The sequence below is a fragment of the Fringilla coelebs genome, assembly GCF_963513975.1.
Source record: "Fringilla coelebs genome assembly, chromosome: 2".
Classification (NCBI taxonomy): domain Eukaryota; kingdom Metazoa; phylum Chordata; class Aves; order Passeriformes; family Fringillidae; genus Fringilla; species Fringilla coelebs.
The window spans coordinates 66,847,011-66,864,471 of NC_140029.1; the positions used below are offsets into that span (position 1 = coordinate 66,847,011).

The following is a 17,461-nucleotide window of genomic DNA, read 5'->3' on the forward strand; positions in this document are numbered from 1 at the left end:
GTATGCTGGTTTCGTGTTTACTTTTCTCTTTTAGTATATCATTGAAAGTGCCCGTCAGAGACCTCCCAAAAGAAAATATTTATCCAGTGGAAGGTACCAAGAGTTTCAGTATTTAGTTTCTTAATAGCATTTCTTTGATTTAATTTTGGTTACATGTTGAGTCTTTTTAATTTCAGAAAATCTGTATTTCAAAAACTTTATGATTTATATATTGAAGAATGTGAAAAAGAGCCTGAGATAAAGGTAAGTGGAAATTGCTGGAAAGCTTTTCATTTCTGTCTAAACAGGCAGGTTTAGAAAGTATTTTGGTTTTAATTCCACTTAATTGCTTTGTTGTATGAAGTATAAACCTTTCTTACTGAAGTACTTGCTTAAAGATAAGACTATATAATGTGAATAGTAAGGCCTAGACTGGTTTAGTCAGCTGTTCATTCTGTCTTAATCCCATGTCACCAAAGGGAAGTTGTGTTCAAGTTCAGGCCTGTGTCAATGCCATATGCATTGCTGTTTCACAATCAGTTGGAAAAATGTGGAATATTTTTCAGACCCTGTAGTTTTGTTGTAAATTCTGATCTATTATTCCAATTGTTGGTAAGCTAAGAAGTTTTGTGAAAAGTTTTCATAATGTTAGCAAAGAGACTCAAAGAGGCTTATCAGTTCTAAATATAAGGTGTAAAAGGTACAAATTACTTGGCTAAACTCTGAATGTCAAATTGAACAAGAAGCTAAAGCTGTGGAACCTGCTGTATTGCTGCTTTCAAGGAAGTAAAATGACTGAAGAAGACAAATGAGCACTCACGTTAACTCCCAGTTGATGGTTGTACCCAGAGCTGATAGAGATGAAATATGGTCTCCAGCCAGAGGCTGTAAAATTATCTGAGGTTCAGAATTCATTGTCTTAAGTTCTAAGGGGATTTCGAATGTTACAATTTGTAGGATGTTTATGTGGTCTCTGAAACACACCAAATAATTATAAAAATCTGTTATACATCAAAAAGATGGTTTTATAGTTAAATAAGGGAATAGTGTCTGTGGCTGCTGGATCAGATTGCAGCAAATAAAGACAAGAAAATGCAATTAAGAAAGCTTCCAAATGCTCATTATTTTAATCCTGGAGAGAAATGCCTTCTTCCATTAGGAATATCTGAAAGTACTAAATATTTGTTGTTATCAAACGAGTTGTACTGGATTGATGATGTTCGTAGAAATTATAAAAATAATGGTGCACTGTAGATTTACAACAGTTTAGCATAATGTTATTTTTATTAACTCTGTCTGTGAACTTCCAATTCTAGGGTTTGTAATTTTAAATGAGCAGGATATTTTACAAAAATCTGTGTCTATAAGCATGCATGATAATACATACTATGTTTACTCTGCTGACTACAGTACAGTTAAATTTAACTGGGCTTGTTTAGATGTGTAATTTGTCATTAATCTAAGGAACAGTCTAATAAAAACAATTGTTTTTGTTTTTATTTCTGCTAATTATTTCATAGTATTATGTTCATGAGCAATGTTTACTTTTAAAGCAGAAGCTGAGACGAAATGTGAACTTACTTGAGAAGCTGGTTATGCAGGAGACGTTGTCATGTCTGGTGGTAAACCTCTATCCAGGAAATGAGGGTTATTCACTGATGCTCAGGGGAAAAAATGGTTCAGGTAATATTTTTCTCTTGAATTTTTAAAAATACTCAGAATGCTGTATAAATTTTTAGAATGTGTTGTTGTTTATATTTATCTGTTTCACTTCCAATATAATTCCAGTGGGGGGGTGGGAGAACAACCAACTGTACTTGAGCTAAAAATTTGCATACAGCTCTGAGCTATTTATCTACAGACAAAATCTGTAGATACAAGTCTTTTTTATAGCCTTCCAGTCTCTTATTTCCCCTTAGTTTCTGCAGCTGCATATGCAAGTTTCACTCACTTCAGGTTCCTTCTGTCAAATTTTCTTTCACTGCTCCTCATGTCTAGATCTGCCCAGAGGCGTTTCTGTTCCACTTTGGTGCATTTTCATGCCAATTGTATTGCCATGGGCAACAAGAGCTTACATTATGTCAGCTGGGAGCAAAAGCTAGCACAGTAAGAGCAAACTAAAACTCTTAAGTGCAGAAATAGATACTATCCAAAATACTATCCAAAAAAATGGTATGTGTGGATAGGTTTCTGTCAACACTGATTTTTTCTGTGGCAGGTTTTAGATTTCTTAATTTTTTTGAAACACAAAGATAATGTGTTTTGTTTAAATTCAGACTCTGAGACCATTCGTCTGCCTTATGAAGAAGGAGAACTGCTTGAATATTTGGATGCAGAGGAACTACCACCTATTTTGGTTGATCTTTTAGAAAAATCTCAGGTTTGAAATTTCTCTTTTCAAAAAGAACTTACATATTGCACCCAGACAGACCTTGATTTTTTTGAGTGCTTCACATAGATGATTGTAAGCACAAGACACTTGTGCATATGAAACTGTAGCATTTAATGCCCCAAATAAATATTTTATTGATATATAGGAAAAAAACAGTACTTACAATTGAGGAGAAGGAGATAAAAGAGAGATTGCTGTGATTACAACTGTGAAACATCTTCAGCTCTGCTCTAGCAAAATTTCCTTTGTTCTTTGTCATTATGGAATATTTGGCATGAGAATTTCTTACAACTGCATTGCTGGCATAAGAAAGCACTGCACATTTGGAGCTTGTTTTTTAGGTATGCCTAGGACAAACAGGTCTGTGTTTGCAGAAAGGACTGCTGGTCTGAAAAACTTAGTCATGAGTTTTATTCCTAGTTGCACTGAATTTTATATGTTATATAGCAAACTTCTTTATAGAGGCAGGGGAAGATTGGTAAATGTTAGTTTATTCAAAAGCTGGTGTTTTTCTTTCAACCAGGTTAATATTTTCCATTGTGGATGTGTCATAGCAGAAATACGGGACTACAGGCAGTCTGGTAACATGAAATCTCCAACTTACCAAAGCAAGCACATTCTTTTGCGACCTACAATGCAGGTAAAGAGGAGCCTTAAGTTATTTGTCAGTGTTATGGTAGTTCATAGACTGGATATGCACAGTTGCTGAACATGTATTATTAAATCCTATTATTCATAATTACCATTGTGTCTTTTTCCTCAGACTTTAATTTGTGATGTGCATTCTATAACAAGTGACAACCACAAATGGACACAGGTAGGTTAGAGGTAATTTAAAAACTTTACAGTGATGTCATAAATGCAAAACAAAAATTTATTAACATTTTTTATTTGTTTAATAATTTTTTTCAGTTTTTTCTAAGATAATGTCTACATGCATAGGTATATAGGAACTTGACTACTGTAAAAGTTTTCCTATTTTTATATTTATTAGTAGCTGTGTATATTACAGGAGGACAAACTCCTACTTGAGAGCCAACTTATTTTGGCTACAGCAGAGCCTTTGTGTCTTGATCCTTCAATAGCAGTGACCTGTACTACAAACAGACTCCTGTACAACAAGCAGAAGATGAACACTCGCCCCATGAAACGGTAGTTTTCAGTATGAAATATGTTTTCAAAGAAAATTATAAGTAATGCTTTATGTGAATATTTAGATCCTCCTATGTAATACCTACTTAAACAGGAATGTGCGAGAAACAGTCAAGAAATTATATAATATTTTTAAGTGTTCAATATTGTATTTTATTTTGGTTACTAGTAGATACTGTAGTGTGCTCATTTTTGTCTATCAAAAGAAAGTATATATATATATTTTCTTAACAGAATCAGTTTAATTGCAGTTTGGATTTGGGGTTTTTTTTTGCATAGGTTTTGTGTACACAGAGTCAGATGGCAGCTCAGTAATGTAAAATATATAAATAGATATGTTGCATATTGGTCTCTAATTTGTTAAAAGCTACATATAAGTTTCATCCTGAATGAGCAAATGAAAAGAATTATTTTTATATTTGACATTCAAGCTAAACAGAAGTGTAAGTGTATAAGAATATTGGAAAAACTTAATGTAGTATGCACTATTTAAAAAATACTGAAATTATTTCACTTTTGTGCATGGTTGGGCCCTTTTTTATTTCTACAGAAGCTTGAAACATTTGTTCAACGTGTTTGTTCTATCACAAGAGTTGCATTCACTCTGTAAATAGCAAATGCATTAATGGTCTGTCACAATTACTGAAATATTTAAACATAAATTTGCATTGTAATACTATGCTAGTACCAAACCAGCAGCAATTTCTGAAAAAATATAAATAATTAATTTGATCAAGCTGTCCTTAAAATTAGAGCTTGGTGATCAACAAATACTCCACTAGAAAAATAGGAAAAGGGAATAAATGAATGTCCAGAACAGCATTACTGAACCCATGAGATTGTCATGAAACAAAGACAAGAGGGTGTTTACTGTCATTGTAACTTTATAGTTACATAAGTAGGACAAGGATCACTTGATGGAACTGAAATTATCATAATACATAAATATTTTAAGCTCGGCAGCTTCTTAATTACTCATTTTGATGATGTACTTAAATTAGGCATTTAAAAAATAACCACATTCTTAGTGCTGAAACAGATGAAGAGAATAGTGGTACATTTTATAAATATGAAATCATAATTTAAAGTTGTACAGTGTAATCCAATTACAATCCAAAAGCAATTTTAAATTAGTATTTACAAACTCATTAGTCTCCGTGTAAGTAGCAGTTCCCTGCATATTTTTGGTTTTGTACAAGAGCAGTGGAGAAGTTAATGTTGATGGTTTTACAAGCTTTGGTGTCATTTTGCCTTAGGTGCTTCAAAAGGTACTCAAGGTCCTCTTTGAACAGACAGCAGGAAGTAGCTCACTACTCAACTCCACCTCAGCTCAGACTACTTGACTACTTACAGAAAAGGAAGGAGAGGAAAACAGCCCAGCAGTATGACCTCAAAATTTCAAAAGCTGGAAATGTAAGTGTTCTGAAAAGTAATATACTTCTAACCTTTTAATTAAAGGATTTAATATATTAATCCTATTTTTCATTTTCCAGTGCGTAGATATGTGGAAACAGAACCCTTGCTACTTGACTGCTCCTTCTGAAGTAGATGTAAGACCACCAATTGTTATGTATAATTAGCAATTATTAGAAATTGTATTCTATGAAGAAGTGTCTAAGAAGTAACCAGTGTCAAAGAATGACCTTTAAAAAATGGGAGTGACTTTAGCATTTACCGTTACTTTTCTGTACCATAAGGTATAAACAGAAGTTAAGCCACACTGTAATATATTGCATTTGTATCAGAATAGTTTGGATGAAGTAATCAGTACAAACAAATTGTTAGCATTGTTCTTATGTGGGCTCAATGAGCACATCTCTATTTGAAGTTGTCTGATAGTATAAAAACCCAAAAAGCAAATGAGGTTTGTAGATTGTTTAAAAATGAGTTGATTTTCATCTTGGTAGAAATTCCTGTCTTTTAAAATGTTATACAATGGGACATTAATATTTTGAAAAGTTTTAGATTTTATGCAGAGAATTGTAGCTGAGAGTTGTTTTTTTCACTCTGTGTGCATTTTTCTCTTGGGGGCATTCATATTCCTCATTTCTGGCACTGTCAGAACACATACTGTTAGTGTACAGAAGGGACTCATAGAAAATCCTGAGTTGGAAGGGACCTACAAGGATCATCAGGTCCAACTCCTAGTCCTGCAGGACAGGACAAGCCCCAAAATCATATAATGTCTTATCCAAATGCTTCTTGAACTCTGTCAGGTTGGTGGTGTGACCACTCCCCACTACCCTGGGGAGCCTGTTCCAGTGCCCAGCACCTTTTCCTAATATCCAACCTAAACCTCCCCTGACACAACTTCAGGTCACTCCCTGGGGTCCTGTCACTGGTCACCAGAGAGTTTGGATCAGTGCCTGCCCCTCCTCTTCCCCTCACAAGGAAGTTATAACTGCAATGAGCTCTTTCCTCAGTCTCCTCTTCTCCAGGCTGAACAGACCAAGTGAGCTCAGCCACTCTTCATGCAGCTTTCCCTCAAGGCCCTTCATCATCCTCCTTGCCCTCCTTTGAGCTCTCTCTAGTAGCTTTATATCCTTCTTATATTGTGGCGTGCAAAACTGTCCCCAGTGCTCGAGGTGAGGCAGCCCCGGTGCAGAGCAGAATTGCCTCCCTTGCCTGGCTGGCCATGCTGTGCTTGATGCCCCCCAGGACACACCTGGACCTCCTGGCTGCCAGGGCACTGCTGACTCAGATTTGACTTGCCACCAACCAGGATGTCAGGTCCCTTTCCACAAGTTTTCTCTACTATGCTGAGATTTTTAAGAGACTGTAGACTAGACAAGACTGTAGCTCTGAACATCATAGGGCTGCCAAGAATGCAAATGACAGTGAAATGACAGTGTAAGTTTCTACAAAACAAACCTCTCTTTTTACTTCAACTGTGTTGTACCTGACTTAATCAGAGGCTTTAGGAATTACTATTATTGTGAAATTACTTAACCGTTCCACATTGCAGACAATGATTTCAATCTGTAGTCTGAAACCATGTTTCACTCTTCTGTTAAGTTTAACATAGCAAATGTGGTATAACTCTATAAATGTAAAGTTCTGAAGGTTCTTCAATTAAGTTTCCTTGAAGAAACATAGGAGGTAACATAGGGGATTTCTTTTCTGATCTCTCTATTTTCTTTAAGGTGGAAAAATATGCCAAAGTGGAAAAGTCTATCAAGTCTGATGACTCACAACCAACTGTCTGGCCAGCACACGTGAGTTTTTTAGACCTTTGGCCAAACTTCACTGTCTCTAGTTCAAATGCTTCTTATTTCAACAAAATCAATTTAATGTGGAATAATCTTCCCTCCCCCAATTTAATTAATCTTCCATGTGTTGCAGAGACATGGGAAGATTACCAGGGACACTTGTAATTTTATACAGTAAAGCAAACATGTGATCAGTCTGATTTCCTCAGATTTTCCAGAAATACAAGCATAAGCAGCTTGTACTAAAGAAATTATCATAATTTACATGAAACTCTGCGCAACAAACTGCTTTCTTTACTCAGACATTCAAAGGCTGATTAGAAAGAGCTTTATCGAAATCAAAATATTACATTTTGAAAGAGGTCAGTATTAAATGCCTCTTACAAAAAAAACTCCTTCTGCGATGTTTAAGTTGAACTTTGGGATTTTTGGCACAAACTGTGATTGATCAGAAGTAGTAATTTAATATAATCACTGATCAATTCACATTAATAATTATTAATTCATTGATTAGTTATGTGATTAAATCACATAATTTATTATTAATTTATAATTTCAGAGGCAAGGTAGTAGCTTTACTAACAGCATGTATCATGATATTTTTGTAGTTGCCTGTTGGAAAAAAGTAATACTTCCCCGTAGAATTTCATGGTCAGTTCCAGCATTTTATCCTCAACATTTTTTGCATTGTCATAATTCATATAAAACCGATTCTATATGTGTTTACCCAGTCTGCATTTCCACGTCTAATATGATTGTTGGGATGTGCAATAACTTGGTATTTTTAAGAGGCAATAAATCCTTTTCCTCTCATCCTATTAATGTAACTTCTGGAATCACTTTCATATTAGATAATGCACCCCTTCCTATAAAGTTACTTACAGAATGTTTCTTACTCTGTATTGAATATGGAGTTGGTCTGCTTTACTTGCTGTTTTGGCTAAGGCTTGTTCAAGACTTACTAGGTGATTCTGTCTTTTTAGGAAATGAAGGATGATTATGTGTTTGAATGTGAAGTTGGTAATCAGGTTCAAAAAACAAAACTGACCATTTTTCAGTCTCTTGGCAATCCCTTGTACTATGGTAAAATTCAGACGCTCAAAGGTGATGAGGAAAATGACAACCTATTAACTCCATCACAGTAAGTCACATGTTCTTTTTTTAAACTATGCTGTGATCAGTAGGTGGAGGAAAACAAACATTACTTGTCATTTTCAGTCACAAAAATACTCTAGAGCTAGAAGTCTGACTTAAAATTTTTTAACCAAAAAAAAAACCCAAACAAAAATGTGTACCAGCAACCATCATATTTCAAATGTACTTTTATGTTAAATTGGTACATCTTTTACATTAAAGATACATTGGGGGAGAAATAAGACCACCAGCAAATCCAGTCATGAAAATTGTGGAGACACTGTGAGATGTTGTTGCACTCCTTTTTGGTGATACTCAGAATCTTGATTGTTCTCAAAATTTGCTTTATGTCATGAAAACGTAAGATGTGACTATATTCTGTTTACTCTTAGATCCAGTTGAACTAAACAAATGAAGAAAAACATGAGCTTCTGAGAAGCTTCATAATTTTGAATTGTTTGGAATATGCTGGTTTTGGCTGTGGTTCTACAAAGATTCTCTGCTGTCAGGTCTTTTTGTTGTATATACTAGATTATTTGTGTGAAGGAACCCATGCAGCAGAGTAGAGCCTATAAATTTCACTAAGGCAAGGAGCAGTGAGACTGAGCAAACCTTTTAGTTCTGCTAATGAAAGTTATTTTTGTCGTCTAGTATGTAATCATTCTCTTATTTTTTATGAAAATCTTAAAACATCCTGAGTTTTAAGAATATTTTATCCCTAGACTTGAGCTATTCACTGTTTGTTTCCATACTGTTGTGATTTAACCCCAGCTGGCAACTAAGCACCGTGCAAGCACTCACTCCCTCCTCCCCTGACCTCCCTGGTGGAATGGGGGAAAAAATAGCAAGGAAAAAAGTGAGGAACCATGTGGCTTGATATAAAGACAATTTAATAGGTCAAGGAAAACCTACACATGCAAGCAAAGTAAAATAAGGAATTCATTCACTACTTCCCATGGGCAGGCAGGTGTTTGCCTGTCTCCGGGAGGGCAGGGCCCCATCACACCTGATGGTTACTGGGAAAGACAAGTGCCTTCTCTCTAAGTGCTTCCCCCACCCCTCTTCCTTTTTGCCCTGCGTTTATATGCTGAGCATGTTGCCATATGGTATGTATGGAATATCCTTTCCTTTGGTCACTTGGGGTCAGCTGCCCTTGCAGGGTCAGTTGCCCATTTCTTGAACACCCCTAGCTAGCCCTTTTGCTTGTGAGAGACCTTTGTCAGTACTGCTTAGGAATAGCTAAATTGTATTACCAACACTGTTTTTAGCACAAATCCAGAACAGCCCTGTGTCGGCCATCATGGACAAAATTAACTCTACCCTAGCCAAAATCAGCACACATACTTAGTGCTGATCTTTTTGGAACAACAGTGCTAGCTTAGAGTTGCGTAATAAGGCTGGGAATTAAATTAATTTAGAGATACTAAATGCCTGGAGGGTTTTGGAAATCATGGCTAAGACACTAACAATTAAAGTTCATCAAAACCTGGATAACCCATCCTTGGCAAACTGTCATATGAAATGAAAGGTGAAGTAAACATTTCTGTTGTTCAGTAAAATAAAATATTTTTATACTTTTTGGGGTTTTTTTTGGAGCTGGTGAAAGAGAAACTTCTGTAAAGTTAAAGAAACATAGTAATAAGTTTTCAAGCTGTAAGTGTTAATGCAAAAGAGAGATACTTATTTAGGAGGTCTGGAAAATCATGGGGAATTGGAATTGGCAAAAGTGAAATCAAACAATGGAAACTAAATGTTTGTTAAAATCTTATGCATAGGACTGTTTTTGACCTCCCCTCAGCACACTTGTATTTCAGTCTGAGTGTACTGATGTGGTGTTGGTTTATACATAACTTTTCCTTTGTACTTTTTACATAAATAATTCTGTAGCAGTTACACAGTTACATTTTTTTAAAAAAATATAAAATCCAAAACTTCTATATTCTGCCTTTTGCTTTGTAGGTAATTTGCTGTTAGAGGAGACCATATTAGATCATGTGTGTATATTGTACCTATAGTTAGGAAGTCAAGTGTGTATTTCAAATACTGAATGATACTCAGTCCATTGAATGGATACATTATCATTTATATTTCAAGCAGGTGTGAAAAAAACACAGCACTGCCATTTGTTTGAAGCCTTGTGATTATAAAAATATGTTCTTTTAGTCCAATTCATTACTGAAAATGTACTTTACATTTTAGGTTCCTTATTGGTTCGAAGACTGATGCTGAAAGGTAAATTAATATAATTGTACAGCTATTTGGCTTGATGACAAATAATAAATTTTGTTCCTTTTTGGCAGTTATGACTGCCAGTGCTATGGTTATGGAAACAGATGCAGAACAAATGAAAAAAAATAAGAGGAATTAGTCATCATATCAAGAAGTAGAATAGTGTGTAGCTTCTGTATTTAACAAGCAAGGAAGAATAGAGGACATCAAATACGTAAGTACACCTGAACTCTGAGACCACTTAGCAGTAATTTCATCCTAACATTTGGCATGGTAAATTAGCAATCATGGAAATGGTTCATTTAAACTTGTCATTTGAAGTGTAATCTAGAATTTAAGATTTATACACCTTCATTTTGTGTATTGTGCATGTCTCTGTTCAGCTTTATCCTAGAGAAGCAAGTAATAAACCAGTTTTTCAGTATATTTTAGTTGTAGAACGAGTAGGAGTAGCTAATTCAGGGATAACTGAGGTAGCAAAATAAGTGGGTTTTAAGTGTTTGTCAGAGTACATCACATTAGATTGCCTGTGCGTATAAGCACAGAACCTTAAAAAGCAACCTCTGTTAGAGCCAATTGTGGTTTTGTGCCTCTTTAGGATACTCCTGGCTATGTACATGCCATAGCTCTTATCTTCACACACACTTAGTGCCTGGCAGGGAAATGAGTCTTTGATTTGATCAAAAATCAGTAATAATGTTCTTTTTTTAAATAGGTAATTTTGATCAAGAAACTCTTTGCTTATATTCTCTCCTGCCTCCTTTGTGCTGATACTTTTGCTGCTTGTTCTGTAAGCTGAACTGGGGAGATTGGCTGGCTGAAAAGTAAAACAACAATATTACAAGAGCCTAGTTTTAACTGGGACTGATTTCCTGGTCATGTTTGTCACTGGGTTGCACAAGTCCTTTCATCAGGGACAAGGACAAGAAGAAACAGTAGGGGACTGCAGGACCACCTTTTTGAGTACATGGCATTTTACTACCCTGATTCCACCAAATTTTAAATAAGTCAGTCTAAAATCTAATTGCTACAAAAAGTGCACTGCCCCCTTTCCTCTGTTGTGTGTGTCAAGCCCTTGCTTATGTCTGCATTAGCCAAGTAACAGCATATGACAGAAGCAGGGCTACATCAAAATAAAGAGAATTTCATCACATTTAGGTGTGAGGTAATGGAAATATTCCAGCTGGTTTTCACTGAGGCCTAGTCTGCCAGAGTGTAAGTGACCACAGCACTTCAGCTTTATATTTCAAGGTCATTTTGTATATTCACTCGTGTTTGTGAAACAGTATTTCCTCAGCTTGGTTGTCTTAGATTAGTAGAGATGTAGTATCTGATTCAATTTGATAGAACAATATTTTAAACTTGTTTCCCTGATGCTTTGTCAAATGTCTGTCATAATGCTGCTAGGGGAGTGATTGTTCAGCCCTTGCATTTAGACTCCTTCTCTGACATAGACCTCAAGCTGAAGGAGGGTTGACTGTTTCACAGGCAGCATAACCAGAAAAGACACTTTTATAAAATATTCTGGATCTCTGTATAAAAGGGGGAATGGGATCCCTGTTGACTGACATCCCAAAGATCTGCAGTTGCTTTTGGGAATGGAACTGTTCTATTGTTTTCTATATTCCTCCAGTAGAGTGTTTCTTACACTGTATTTTGTATTAGGGGAAAAAAAGATTAAAAGTTAAAAGGGAATAAATCTAAGATCCCAGGAATATAATGTAAAAAGATCCAAAGAGGTATAAGTACGTTTTATATATGTGCATCTCTATGTTTCATAGAGATATGCTTACACAATATATAAAATATATGACTATAACATATACAATGATGTGTTTATCTGTAAGTATCTTTGGAAGTTCAAACTTGTTAATCTTTTTATGTCCTTATTGTTTGTTTCAGGGTGGTGAACCAGTACCAGGAGTTAGTGCAAAATGAAGCTAAATGTACTGTGAAAATGTTTCATAATTCAAGTGGATCAGTCAGTCATCTTTCTCCAGGGAAGGAAATGGAAGTGAGTTTATAAAGCTACAAATTTCTTCTATTTATGCTTAATTATTGAATTATTAGAAAAAGTTTTGCTATCTACATTTAACCTAAAATAACCTAAAAATGTTTTTCTGAATGAATTTTTAAATGCATTATGGTCATGATCCTTCAATGTGAGTATATTGGAAAAATTAGTGGAAAGCATTTGTTTTCAATGTTTAGATGTTGTCTTTTAGCTGTTTTGAGGGGTGGAGGGTTTGCTCTGTATCAGCTCTAGATAGCTCCAAAGTTTTGTTTCAGCATTTTGCCCTGTTCAGGTAAACCTTTCATAGAGCAGTATAGTAAAATGCAGCTGTGTATCTTGTTTTGCAGGTCAGTAAACACAGAAGCAGATGGAGTAGCTGAACTTCTTTTACCTTTAGAAATACAAATTATTTTCTTTTCAATTTGAAGAGGAAAACTTAAAAAAACACCCAAACAAAAATCAATACAAACAAAAGAAACAAAAAGCCAAAGGCAAAAAAAAAGCTCAAACATATTAAAAAAAAACCCAAAAAAACCTCCAAAACATAAACCCTAACAGCTTTCAAGTGTGTATGTTTACATGCACACACATTTCTACACTTCCAGTATAAACTCTTGCATTCCCAAATTTTCCTGCCTTTTGGCATTGCCTTGCACTTTACTTGCTTCTGGCTTTGTTTGGTCAGAGTCAGTACTTCAGCAGTGAGCTATATCTTATACTCCAGCTAGTAAATGAGATTTGTATCCCCTGGGGTATTTCTTTGACATCTTTCCCCTAAATATCTACTTAAAAACTCCAGCAATGTTTTTCTGAAGGAGGTGGTTCGTGGTGTCAAGCAGACCAGCAGCATTCCAAGGCCAGCAGTTGCAGAAAGGAATATGGATGTTTCTGTGTGTGTGCACACATACAGACATGTACATGCATGTGTGTATATATACATTCAAATCACATTATAAATGGGTGGAAGGCTGCTTGCCAAAGTCAACTTGTCTGCCTGTCCAAGCCCCTACCAAAAGCTGGACTAGAGTTACTCAGCTTACTATATTAATGATCTAGTTACCATTGGAATGGGGTACTGGTCTTTATTTTCAAAATCAAGAAAGCAGATTTTAATAAAAGAACAGAAAGGTAATCCTCAGAATTTTCCTCAAAAGATTCTTTTTTATAAGCAAGCAATTAGAAACATGTAGAGGGACTGTCACTTATCACTGAGAATCCGTGGAAGTTAAGCTCAGAAAAAAGGGTAATTCTGCACAATGCTCCGATTTCTTAGCTCATGCACATTTAATTGCGACTCCAGTATTGAAATACTCTGTTCACTAAATTGCCAGCCTCATTTCCTAGTTTCAGCAGTTTGCAAACTGTATGTTTGTTTAAACAGTACTGTAATTTACGGATATCTGCTGTAAGGTAAAACCACATAGAATATATGTGAATGTGTTTCACTGTTGAGTCTTTAGACAGTGTCAGCTATTGGAATTACGGATTTAGGGTCTGTTGCGAGTGACTGAGAACTACAGACTCAAATAGGTGAAGCAGATATATGTTCAGACAACCTGATGATTAGGATACAAGAGCAAACAAAAAGGCTGTATCTTCCCTCTAAAAGTATGAATTCTGGTCCCACTGAAGCCACTGGGGAAATGTGTCTTGATTTCTCTGCATTCAAGATTTTCCTAAATTTATTTGAAATCCTGCTCGCAGAATAAAGAATTCTGATCCTGTTCTTTAAGTCTGTCTTGGTTGAAAATGGCAGGTATATAGAGAATGAATTAATTAAATGATGTCATTTTTCAAGTAAAACCTAAATGTTTTATTATTTCAAGTGTATGCATCACTTTTGTGTTTGTGAAAATTACTACAAGAAATTCCAGAATTATGGAGAAAAGTCAAACTCTTTAATTATATTACTTATTTCTTTGCTCAGTTTAAATTTTTACTAGTACTTTCATGCTGCTTCTTGGTGGTAAAGACTTTATCTAAAGAGAGTTCATCATAGGTTTTTTTTTTTTTAAATCCATAAGCATCTGAAATGGCTGAAAGGAATATTGTCATGGTTCTTAGAAGCCTTCATACAAATCAGTTGAGTTGTCTTTTCTGTCAGCTATGTGAAAATTTTTGTCATCGCTGTGGTAGTGTTAATTTCTCTTTCCTCCCAGCAGCCAGAAAGTGTGTCAGGCTCTGTTCAGTCTTCAGTACTGGGGAAAGGTGTAAAACACCGACCTCCTCCTATCAAATTACCTTCAAGTTCAGGAAGTAGCTCTTCAGGTAATTATTTTTTGACTCAAACATCTAATTTTAACATGATCTGCCTGTTGTAAAATGAAAGGATATCCCTTTAGTTAAGATTTAATTTAAAAATACCAGAATCTTACCTGTGAGAAGAGCATGGGGTTTTTTGTTTGTTTTTTTTTTTTTTAATTTCTGATTATATTCACAAAATTCTGTCCTGATATTCAAGTTAACATGTACTCACAGAATAGTAATGTGTTTTAATTATGCTTTTTCAGGTAATATTTTTAGTTCACAACAGTCAAGTGGCCATCTAAAATCCCCAACTCCACCTCCTCCTTCTAAGCCTCCTGGTCTTTCTCGGAAACAATCTATGGATCTTAATCAAGTTAGCATGCTCTCTCCAGCTGCCATGTCTCCTGCAAGCTCTTCACAAAGTGAGTCACGACCTAAATTCTCCATTAAATCTTAGGCTTTTGCATAAATGCTTCCTGAGATAAACTTCTTAACCTGTGGAATGATGAAACTTAAGTGTACAGTGTACCCTAAATTGTATAAGTTGTGCAGCTTTAGGCAGGTCTCTTGTTCACTGTATGTATTTTATGTTTATTGTAACTGTGTTCGTTTTCTGTATATATATGTATGCACCCTCTGTGTATACGTTTTAATACATTTTATGCAATTAGCATGATCTCCTCATATATGAAAGGCTGGTAGATGATGTGATGAGATAAATTCCAAAGTGTAGATATTTTGCCTCCAGTGTAAAAACAGTATGTTAGATCAATTTGCCTTTACCTTATTTAAGCATCTGGTTTTTTAAATGTTATAGGAGCTGGTGCAGTTGTGTATCTGTGTATGTATATAATCTGATCAGTCCCGAGGTGATGATACAATAAACGATAAGATGATTTTTTAAAAACACTCCTACACTGTTTTACAAATCATTGCTGATTGCAAGTGTGGTGGTGATGCTGCTGATGATAGCACCATATTCTCAGGTGTAAAAATGCAAATTTCAATCAGAAGCAACATCCTAGTTAAAGTATTTTCTTTAACACTGACAGGATCATTGTAATCTTAGCTGTAGATCGTAAATGTTTTTTAAAACATGTATGTGTCTTGAGCCATTTCGTGAACAGATCTGTATAAAGAGGAAACCATAGCTGCAGCTTCTCAATTTTTTAATGAATAATTGTATACTGCACATTCCAGTATCCTGCATGGTATTATAATATTCTTTTTCCATTAAATAATTTAAAATCTGGGTAGCTCAAAAGGTGTAACTTTTCTGCCTTCTTGTTTTGCACGAGATAAAAAAGAAAACTTAAGTTTTCTTCCAAAATATTGAGTCTGGATTTATGTTAGTGCTAGGAATTGTGTAAATCTGCTGCACACAGTTACTTTAAGGCTCTGGTCACCATTCATATTTATTTCCTTTCTTTCTGCAGGATATGAAAGCTAAAAAAAAAAAAGGAAAAAAATAGCTCAAGCTTTTTGGGGGTTTTGTTTTGTTTTCTTTTTCTATTGATAGACTTTGCCTGCTGCATCCACAACAAATACAGCTGTATGTGTTACATTTTAAGTAGAGAGAATTACACAGTAGCTTTTTATTTTTATGCAGTATTATCCTCTTCTATGGTTCTTAAATATTAGATAGCTGCTTTTTATTTGGTTGATACGTGGAAAAGTTTGACTATCTGATGAAATTTAGATCAGCCCCATGATCATTGAAATTGTACATGATCTTTCTGACTCTTGTTTTCCATGATAAGTTTTTAACAAAACCTATTGTGCAGGCAATACATGGATACTATTTGTTTAACAGTTTAGGGCAAACATTAATTAGGTTAAAATGGTCACTAAGAAATTATTTTTAGTATTCCTGAATAGAATTATGACTTGATGTATGATAGATTATGGAAGCCTTAAAGGAAAATAGGAATTGGTGTATGCCACAAGGAATGAAGCATGGAGAATGGATTTTCTTTGTGATTATACTGCATCCTTAACAATGAGTGTGTGCTGCAACACTTGTCATGTAGAAATTAACACTTGCAATCTAAAAAACAGAAGAAATTGTCAATGCTAAGTAATATTCCATTAACCTTATACAAAAAGGACTGGCCTTTTATAACAAACTAGCACTTTTTATTTTTCTCAATGAGCAGGGTCTGGAACTCCTAAACCATCTACTCCTACTCCAACCAACACCCCTTCATCGACCCCACACCCTCCTGATGCTCAGAGCTCAACTCCTATTACCCTTTCTGCCACCCCTACTCCCCAAGATTCAGGCTTCACCCCTCAGCCCACTTTGTTAACCCCATTTGCTCAGCAGCAAATGTCTCTGAGCCAGGCACTGCCTGTAATGACCATTCCTCTTTCCACCATGGTAACATCCATTACTACAGGAACAACCTCCACCCAGGTCATGGCAAACCCTGCAGGACTTAACTTCATCAATGTAGTGGGCTCTGTGTGGTAAGTCTTTTGTTATGATGGTTTCTTAATTTGCCATGGGGGTTGGTTGGTTGGTTGGTTGGTGGGAGGGGCTGTGGTCCAGGACTGTCCACCATCCGTTAGGGTAAATATTTTTCAGAATCTGCAGTACAGAAAAAGATCAATTAGTTTGTAATTACCAAGTGAAGAACCAGTAGAAATTATTTGTATTTTTCAAATAGAAGTCACCTACTATTAGATTATTGAAAAAATCTATTAAGAAAGACCTTTATTGCTTTCATCTTTGTGGATCATATAGGTTTATTTCTGAAAGCTTTATCTCAGTTTCAGTGATTTTGAGGTTTTACTCTGTAAGTTTGAAAATTTTTTTATTAATCAGAGGGGAGGTAGATGTCATATGCAGACCAATCTAAATGAAAAATGGGAACAGATTTGTTTCTATCCATTTGAAAAAGCATTGAGGTGAAACACTCTGATCATTAAAAATAATTTTGTGGTTTGAAGAAAATAATAAATGCTGTCAAGAATAGATGGTTTGGTATAACATGAACTGCTTTTTAGACTAAGGAAAATTCTGCAATTACAATGGTCAGTGTAAGACACATCGTGTGCTTCAATGCAGGTATCATACATTCAAATTACCCAGCTAAGGTGTTC

The 17,461-nt window shown here is 35.3% G+C and overlaps 1 protein-coding gene across 8 annotated transcripts in view; it reads left to right on the plus strand.

Annotated features, from left to right (window-relative positions):
- SUPT20H (SPT20 homolog, SAGA complex component) overlaps nt 1-17,461 on the plus strand; it is a 29,423-nt gene that overhangs the window by 3,930 nt on the left and 8,032 nt on the right. For 3 of the 8 annotated variants that reach the window (XR_014615964.1, XM_084200884.1, XM_084200885.1), the window contains exons 4-19: nt 35-93; nt 177-243; nt 1,533-1,662; nt 2,256-2,359; nt 2,895-3,011; nt 3,135-3,188; nt 3,384-3,523; nt 4,780-4,936; nt 5,017-5,073; nt 6,667-6,738; nt 7,716-7,873; nt 10,066-10,098; nt 11,998-12,109; nt 14,269-14,377; nt 14,620-14,778; nt 16,513-16,825. Coding sequence is in view for 7 of the 8 variants with exons in the window: in XM_084200884.1 (XP_084057010.1) it covers nt 35-93; nt 177-243; nt 1,533-1,662; nt 2,256-2,359; nt 2,895-3,011; nt 3,135-3,188; nt 3,384-3,523; nt 4,780-4,936; nt 5,017-5,073; nt 6,667-6,738; nt 7,716-7,873; nt 10,066-10,098; nt 11,998-12,109; nt 14,269-14,377; nt 14,620-14,778; nt 16,513-16,825 (1,841 nt within the window). In the remaining variant the exon portion in view is untranslated. The remainder of the gene's footprint in view (nt 1-34; nt 94-176; nt 244-1,532; nt 1,663-2,255; nt 2,360-2,894; nt 3,012-3,134; nt 3,189-3,383; nt 3,524-4,779; nt 4,937-5,016; nt 5,074-6,666; nt 6,739-7,715; nt 7,874-10,065; nt 10,099-11,997; nt 12,110-14,268; nt 14,378-14,619; nt 14,779-16,512; nt 16,826-17,461) is intronic. The other 5 variants (XM_084200888.1, XM_084200887.1, XM_084200886.1 and 2 more) reach the window with 5 other exon arrangements.